The 8,575-nt window shown below is 50.5% G+C and overlaps 2 protein-coding genes across 2 annotated transcripts in view; both read left to right on the forward strand.

Moving 5' to 3' along the window:
- Nucleotides 1-1,014, forward strand: part of TP53RK (TP53 regulating kinase) — an 8,252-nt gene extending 7,238 nt beyond the window's left edge. Inside the window, exon 2 of the mRNA XM_010569793.1 lies at nucleotides 536-1,014. Within this exon, the coding sequence (XP_010568095.1) occupies nucleotides 536-1,014 (479 nt within the window). The remainder of the gene's footprint in view (nucleotides 1-535) is intronic.
- A 7,327-nt stretch (nucleotides 1,015-8,341) lies between these two features.
- Nucleotides 8,342-8,575, forward strand: part of SLC13A3 (solute carrier family 13 (sodium-dependent dicarboxylate transporter), member 3) — a 27,980-nt gene continuing 27,746 nt past the window's right edge. Inside the window, exon 1 of the mRNA XM_010569687.1 lies at nucleotides 8,342-8,456. Coding sequence (XP_010567989.1) covers nucleotides 8,346-8,456 — 111 coding nt within the window. The 5' untranslated portion in view covers nucleotides 8,342-8,345. The remainder of the gene's footprint in view (nucleotides 8,457-8,575) is intronic.

The following is an 8,575-nucleotide window of genomic DNA, read 5'->3' on the forward strand; positions in this document are numbered from 1 at the left end:
CGGGGCCGGGGCAGGGCGGGCCGGGGCGGCGTGAGGCGAGGCAGCGCCGGTAGGACGGACACCCCTGGGCCCCGGGTGCCTCCGCGCTCACCGGCAGCCCTCCCGGCTCTGCGCGTCGCTCGGAGCAAGGACCAGACACTTGACGGCCTTCCTGCTTTGTCCTGAGGGATGCAGGCGGTTTCTTCTCATCCCGGGGCGACCCGCTCTGCTTTTTCAGAATGCCCCCCCTAAAACGCAGCGTGTCCTCAGTCAGAAAGCCCCTCTGCGTGTTTTGCCGGGGGGGTCTCACCCCAGAAGGGGCTGATCCTCTTGGCGAGCTCGAGCTGCCAACTAGTTTTAAGGCTGGAGGCTAGTGCAGCATGGGTTAGAAACCAGGGGCTGGCGGGGGCCATCCCTAGATATGGGTTATCAGTGGCCGGGGGTGATCTCAACTGGCATTTCTGCTTAAGGCTTGTATCGGTTGTGTTTTGTTGTTAAAAGTCGGAAACCCCTGTAAATTAACTGCTAGCGTTTCATTTGCTCTTCTTTTAAATAGGGATTTCAGCTCCAGTGGTCTACTTCGTGGATTATGTCACCAACTCCATATATCTTGAAGATATTGTAGGCGCAATTACTGTTCAAGATCATATTAATTCTGTACAACAGAGTGGAAATGATACCAGTAGCCTCCTTACCTTAGCAGAGAAGATGGGCGAGCTGTTAGCAAGAATGCACGATGAAGATCTTATACATGGGGATCTTACAACTTCCAATATACTTCTGCGGCCACCCACAGAGAAACTGGACTTGGTGCTGATAGACTTTGGACTCAGTTTTATTTCAGGTCTTCCGGAGGATAAAGGAGTTGATTTGTATGTTCTGGAAAAAGCCTTCCTTAGCACTCATCCAGATACTGAAACTATGTTTAAAGCTTTGCTAAAGACCTATGCAGCTACATCTAAGAAATCTGGTCCTGTGATCAAAAGGCTAGATGAAGTACGACTAAGGGGAAGGAAGAGATCCATGATTGGGTAGAAGAGGGCGGGCTTAGGGATGGAGAAATATTACTACTTAGGTTCTGCAAATATGGTTATTTATATTTCTAGTTGGTTTTATTTCAGAGATCACTATTTTGATAACTGTGTCCTCAAATAAATAAATTTGAATGAGTTTAAGTGTCATAAAGTAACCAAAGTAATTGTGAGATGGGAGCACAGACAAGAGAGAAACAACTAAAGGTCACTTCTTTCCCAAATGTTAAATGTTTCTTCTAAAAAGTAGTTTACAGTGTCATTCCACTCACCCTCTTTCTTTGTGTGGTTAGAATCATACAGAGTAATCTTTCTCAGCCTGTGGACCATGGATTTATGGGAGGTAAGTGGGACCTGGAGATACCAGAGCATCTGCAAAAGGTAATTAAGAGAAACGAATGTGTTATTTTTCTCAGAAGACTTTACAACAAAGCGTTTAAGTCCATTATAAATGTCTCTACACATCCCGAAAATCTTTAGGAGGACTGAATTCCAGGACACAGGTGATGCTGAAATACAGCACTAAACATAAGACAGATTCATTTTCTTCCAATAGTGATTTTGGCTTTTTTCAGTCAATAGTATTTCCTTAAGCAAATATAAAAATTGTTAATCAAGAACAGTTTTCTGCTGAGAAAATTTAAGCAAGAAATCTGCTGTGAGTTTCTGTTTTTGGAGCTTTATAAGAGGGACTGCTTGTGATTGCCTGCCTAGGTGGGCAGTTGGCAGGGGTAGGCAGTAGTAATACTGGGGGTTTTGGTAACTTTTTCTCTATATTATTTGATTTTCTGGATTACTATATCTAATGGTGTGAACGTAAGATGGCCCAGAGGAAAAACTTGAAAACCCCACAGTAGATAGGTTAGACCGTAATCAGTGCTCTGCGTTACAGGCAGACTGGGGTGTGACTTGTGTGCTGGCTGAGAGCACAAGCTTATCATTTACTTCAGGTAATGATGTAAAAGAAACGGTGAGCTTCTCGCTGAGCTATTTGCTGTGTTGGGCAGGCTCGTGGTCCATCGGGGAAGATCCTGTTCCCTTATGGTGTCACTGGTGCTCTGTCTGAAAATGCTTGTGCAAAAGAGGGAGCAAACCCTGCAGAAACCCCCTTTCCGCACGGCAGTGTTCCTCACCTCTCTACAGCCACGGACATGTCCCTTCCCAACGGCTCCTTCCATCCGGAGGGGACAAAGCAGCAGGGAAAAGCAGCGTGGGGGGTTGTGGCAGGCACGACTCTGCCTGGCAGGGGAGATGGGGATGGAGGGCTGCTTCCTCCCCGCTTAAAGTGAAGAAACCCGAGCAAATCCCTGCCTGGGGACACGCTAGGAGGGGACGGGTCCAGCGGGACCCCCCTCGCTGGGCACCGCGGCCCCAGCCCGCAGGGTGCTGGGAGCTCCGGGTAGGGAGAGGAGCGAGGCACCAGCCCAGGGCTGCGTTGTGGGAACGGAGGGGCTGCGGGGTCGGACAGCCGGCGCCGACAACCACAAGGCGCTGCGGCGGCACCATTCGAGCTCTGTGCGGTGGCGCCGCCACAGCGCCGCCGCCTCAAAAGCAGAACATCGGCGGGTCTCGGCCCCGCCAGGGTTCCAGCGCTGCGGGCTGCCCGTGCCCGGCGCGCATTCACCTCTTGCCAGAGGAGCCGCCTGGGCGAGTGCCCGGCCCCGGTGTGGGGCCCCGGGTTCCACCGCCCAGCCACAGCTTTGGCTGCGGGGCCTCAGGACCCCAGGACGCTCTGCTGAAGCAGCACCCCATCCTCCCGGTGTGTATTTTGGTTTTATTGCTTGGGTGCCCTAGCCGTGCTCGCCCCGCATGGAGCATGGCACAGCCCAGGCTGGGGGCAAAAGAAGGAGCCATGTTGTCATGCAGGGAGCGGTGGGGCTTTAGGAGCTGCTGCTGCTGCTGCCGCCCGCTCTCCTACCTGCTTGGAGAGCAAATGCAACAGCCCAAGCAGCACACGGTCGCTTAAAACACGGTGCTCCCCAGGTGGCCCCGGGTGGCCTGCGGGCTGCTGGAGCGGGGCCTCGTGGTGTGGTGGGAGCAGGTGGATGTGAGCTAATGAGTCCCCTAACGAGGCCCGATCTGAGCCCCGAATCAGAGACCCACTGAGGAGAGGCAGCACGCCTAACCTCCCTGCCTGCCATCCCCCATCTGTACAAACACCGCTGTTACTGTCTCCTGGTGATGCCAGGATTGAGTTATGTTTGTGAAGCCCTTTGAGGAAGTCTGTTTCTAACTATCATTATGTTTATTAAAATGCAACTCTCCCTGCGGGACAGCGGAGTAGAAACAAAGCTGATCAACTGCAAGTTTTTATGGCCGGCACGGTGCTCTGAGATGAAGTCCCGCAGCGGAGCTGGGGTCAGCAGCCTGCGGCGAGGCCAGCCCTCTCGGGGTGCTGGTGCGTGGGACTGGCCTTCGAGCAGGGACTCCTGAATTGGCCTCTGCTGAAATCTGCTCTGTGATGGAGCTTCAGAACAAAGCAGAACATTACTGGTAATGAAAAGCAAAATGTTTTGCTTTTTCACTGTGTGACAAAACCCCTCTTCATTATGTAAGCGTTACTTTTTGCACATCTGCGCTACAGCTTGTTGATATTTTCTCTCGGTCAGCCTGATGTGTCTATATGGATTGCTGTGGTGAATGCTGAGCTATTGCTGTTCGAGGGTGGAAAAATCACAGCAGGTGCATGTCCAGCAAAGAGGACACTCTGGACCTGCAAAGTGTCCACCCCACAGCTGCATCGCTGGTTGTGCCTGTGGGAGCAGCTCCTGGGATGAAAACCGCGGATTCCCTGGCCGGTTCGCAAGGCAGGTGGAGTTTCCAGTCTTGGTTTGACTGAGGATAGCTTGGCTTGCTGCTGTGTCAGCTTTCAGTGCATGGTCATGAGCAACACCAAAATTATTATTATTATCATTGATATAATTTGCCATTGCATTATTAATACTCTGGCTTTATCTGTCTGCTTAGTGTTGGGTGATGCTCCAGCGCATGTGCATTCTCATAAGGAAAATAAGACTCCTGAGTTTTTTGCGTTTTTTTACATGAATAATTTATCCACTGCAAATACAGTTTCAAGCCACCAATATTTTACAAAGTCCTAAAAATATTTTGCAACCAAGTTTAGCTCAATCAAGTTTAAAAGGAAAACCAATAAAATAAAAAATACGTTCTTAGGTGAAATTGAAACATTTGTGTTTGGAAAGAGGTAAACAATCTTTGGGGCTAGAAACCCAAACTTCTTTTTAACTCAAAGCAACTGTCTGTCTCATTTTGTATTTCCACCATTGGCCAAAGCAGCCCAACAAGCAGTCCCACCCTCTTCAGAGTATGGGTCCGGATGCCAAGGATGGTCACAGCTCTGTGTGACACCGGGAGAGGCAGTGATGTCCTGCCCCAGCTTACCTAGTGGGGCTGTTCTTGCTGGCCCCAAAGACTGTGCTGGCCTTCATCCCCCCCAAACCCTCCTGCCTGCCTCCCCGGGGGACACCGAGAGGAGGTGGGGATGTGAACCGGTGGGGATGGCTTATGTTGCACCCAGCCACTGGAGGTCTCTCTGCCACCATCGCTAGCACCGGAAAAATCTTTATATTTGGGAAAAATGTTCTTTCAACAGAAAATATTTATAACTGCGTGCTGGGTGGACAGTTGATGACTCTGGGTCTTTCTACTGCTTGAATCTTCCTGCTGTTAAGAATGAATTGTTGTCTCAGGGGACCAACTCCAGGCCTGCCAGGAACAGCTTCATTTCCAGGGGCTTCTGGGCACCTGCCCATCTTGCTCCACACCTGGGTATCACCCAAATTGTCACGAACACAAGGAGCATGCAAACAAGCTGTGGAAAGAGGAATAAAAGGAAAGAGGGAAAGAAAAATGAAATGGAAATGGAGGTGTTTCATCAGCAGAATGTGCAGTGTCAGGATTTCCGAGGGAATCGCTGGTTATTGATGGAGTTGCCTTTTTTGTTTATTTTGGTGTCTGACCATTGTCAGTGATTTCTCTCATGGGAGTGGAGAGCCAGCTTGTGAGCTCGGGGTTACCAGCTTGCTTTAGTTTGCAGTAATAATGACAAATTCTGGTTTGCCCACTGATGCCATAAGTGCAGAACTGAAATAAGGGGATTTTGGGAGACAGATGTGAGTTGTAGACCTATAGGAGCACTAAGAGGAAAAACAGACATGAAAGAAAACACATACAAGTATGGCAAGAAACAGGAATGAAAATATGGTTGCATAATCTGGGTATGCTGTTACCATGACTTTTGGACAGTGGCTGCTCTGTGCCAGCAGTTATTGTGTGTATATGTAAAAACTGTGCATACAAGCCATATGATGTAGGTCTTTTGAGTGAACTTTTTTTAGTCTAGGCCTTGATGTTTGCAGGAAATTGATATTTTCCAGTTTTGCAAGATGCAAAACACTGATAACCTTTTGCAACCCTCCTCTCCCATCAGTGCTGATAGGAAACCAAGTTAGTGCAATAAAAGCATAAAAGCTCATTTGTAACCCAGAGTTCACTATGTGAGGGTCGCTACAGATAAATAAAGCCTCTCCCTGGCCCAAGCACAAGCTGTGTCCCACATCGGTCCCTTTGGGCACTATGCGGCACCTCTTTCTTTTGCAGTAAGCTAAACTTACTCTGTAAGTAATGGAGAGTAATGGCCAAGGAACGGAGTGACTTCTGATCCCAGTGATGGTCATGGAGCACAGCGAGGGCAGCTGCGGCTGCTGCTGGCACTGGAAATGGGGCTGGTAGAGACAGAATTTACAAGGAAACAAGTTAATTAAATGTTAACTCCAAGCTGAAGTCCTGGGAGGCCGAGTGAATCAGCTTGTAGCCCCCACAGAATGCGCTTGGCTGGGAAGCGCTGAAGGCTGAGCCCAGCATCTGCCCAGCTGAGCTGAGAGGGGCCGGGTGGGATCGGAGAATGGGATCGGAGAAGGGGCTGTCTGGGCAGGGACGTGACTCATGTCTCAGAGGGGGAATGTGCTCCCGTTCCCCTGGTCCTCCGCACTGGCAGAAGCCTGTATCTTCATAAGAGAAAGAACAGACTGTGGCATTGACTGCTTATTATTCTTTTGAAGCTTTTTTTAACTTACAAGGTTGATTTTGAGAGAAAAAGCTTTGTAGAGCTCCTTTGGTCCAGCATGTGGCACACGCTCATAGATGTGCTCCCACTCTGTGGCTGATGGGTATATTGGGTAAGCTGAACCTGGTTTAAGCAGTTGCATTGTTTCGATGGCCTGAATTTTGCTTTCAGGTCTTCAGTCATCCACCTGCCCATCCTCTCCATCATGCACCACTACCAGAGTGATAAAGCATCTAAGCTACCATAGCCCAACCATGGTGGCAATAGGGTGACACAGGAATCTCCCACTCATGTTTTTTTGTATTGGTAACTTTTTATTCATGTTGTTGAACAGTTAAAGAAAAGCAAGATAAAAATCCCTGTAGGTTTCTCTTAGCCAGCTCTGTGCTTTCTTTTGGGCCCCAAGAGAAGGTGCATTTGCCAGCGAGGCTGGGCAGCCGCGGGGCCGAGCGCCAGGCGGATGCCGGATCCTCGCTTTGCCAGCGGCCCCCGGCAGTGCCCGGCAAAAGCTTTTGTGTCCGTTCTGTTATTTGAAAAGAGCCGCGGTGGTGATGCCATCACCCTTTAGCCCCTGCCTGGGATGGGTGTGGGGATTAACTGATTTGTTACTATTTGTGTGAAATTAGGTATATGCTGTTAAGGGGGGGGGGGGCGACAGAGGAGGTGGATCCAGACCCGGAGAGTCTGTTCAAATGGGAGTACAGTCCTGTCTCTCATGCTGATTGTATCACCACACACTTCCTCTCTGATTTCTTCTTCCCTCTTGCCAGTGATGTATCATTTTTATAAACTGGAGAGGGCTTTCCTCAGTGGGGTCTGCTTTTTTATCCAATGCATTTGACTCCAACTTCTTTGATGCTCTAAGAGTGACCTGCCTGGAGGTAGTAACTCTCCAGAGAGCTGATTAGTTGTGAAAAGGGAAAGGTTTTTCCACGGAACATGATTTTTATACATCTTTCATATATATGGGGCCAGCTCACCCAGGTTTTGAATATGTTTTAAAGCACTCAAAGGATGCTGGTGAAGTACTAAGTCAGGGTGTTATTTTGCTTTCCCTTTTTTCTCCTCGCTATTCAGCTGCATTTAGCCTCCAGTTGCGAGAATCCAGGCGATGCAAAGAGCAGAGAGAAAATCCAGCTCCCTTGACTTTGATCTCTTGCTCATCTTGATAGCGCGTGGGCTCGGTCTCCTGTGATGTGTGCCTCTCGCTTGGGCTCCCTGCAGTGAGACAGAGACCGGCAACCTCTGCAGCGCTCGCTGAGATTTACCTTGGTCCAGGGGAGGGGATCCTGTCCTGCCTGCCCCACATGCTCTCCCATTTTCTTTCTGATGACCCTGACGCAGGGCAGAGCTGGCAGGAAAATCCACCCTTAGAGTTAGAACTGGGCAGCTTTTGTATTTTCTTTTTGACTCATGATTGAAGCATCCCTAACTGTGTGGATCTGGCCTGATGATGTTAAGGGCAGCCAGGATATAGTCATATGCTACTCGCTTGCTGGGGCTCACACTTGTGTGAGCCAAGACTTTGCCTCCTGCTTTTCTGGTATTTCCCATGGCTCTATCCCGCTCCGCACCACTGGCCTTTTGTTTGGTTGTGTTCACTTATTTTTAACAACAACAAAAAAAAGTGTTTCACATGTCATTGCAAACAACTTGTCAAACCTTTGAGTCACTGTTAAATTGAATTGTGAAAAGCAATCGCAGCTCCCTGTTTTTCTCATGCTTTTGAGTTTTTAATGATGTGCGTTTGTGTCCATGGAGGGGAAATGTTTGAGAACTAAACCAGATATTTAAACTGCTGGATTTCAGTGGTTTTTTTTCTCTAGCAATCGCTTGTACTCACCATTTCTTTATATTTCGATGTATTGAGCCTGAACGATGAGCACAACCAGATGCTCTTTGATGGCCCGCAATACACAGATGGTCAAACTGAACGAGCTCTTGTGCTGCCAGAGTTTTTGAACCAGTTTCGAAAAGTCTCCCGTGCCGAACCCCTCCGGCTGCGCGGCCGAAGCTCTGCCGCGACTGGGAAAAATGCTGAGATGGGGGGGGCCGGTATAGCAGGTATACGGGGTAGGTATAGGGGTCCGGGGGGCCGGTAGAGCGGGTTGGCAGGGCGGTATAGGGGGGCGAAGTGCGGTATGGCGGGGCGGGGCGGTATAGCGGGGCTCCTCCCGGCGGGCGGGGCGGCCGCGCTCCGCTCCCGCGGGATAAAGCCGGGGAACGGCGGCGGCGGCGCTGGGGGCGGGATGGCGGCGCTGGGGGCGCTGGTGAAGAAGGTGTGGAGCGTCCGGCGGTTCGTGGTGCTGCTCTGCGCCCCGCTGGCGCTGGTGCCCGTGCTGCTCAGCCTGCCCCCCAAGGTACCGGGGCCGGGGAGGGTGGTGGGGTGTGTGACGCGGGTGGGGGGCACGGAGCCGAGGCGTGGATGGAGACCGCCGGCCACGGAGCGTGGACAGCGGGCACACCGGCTGGGGCTGCC

The sequence above is a fragment of the Haliaeetus leucocephalus genome, unplaced genomic scaffold (assembly GCF_000737465.1).
Source record: "Haliaeetus leucocephalus isolate CR32 unplaced genomic scaffold, Haliaeetus_leucocephalus-4.0 Scaffold273, whole genome shotgun sequence".
In the NCBI taxonomy this organism is placed as follows: Eukaryota; Metazoa; Chordata; class Aves; order Accipitriformes; family Accipitridae; genus Haliaeetus; species Haliaeetus leucocephalus.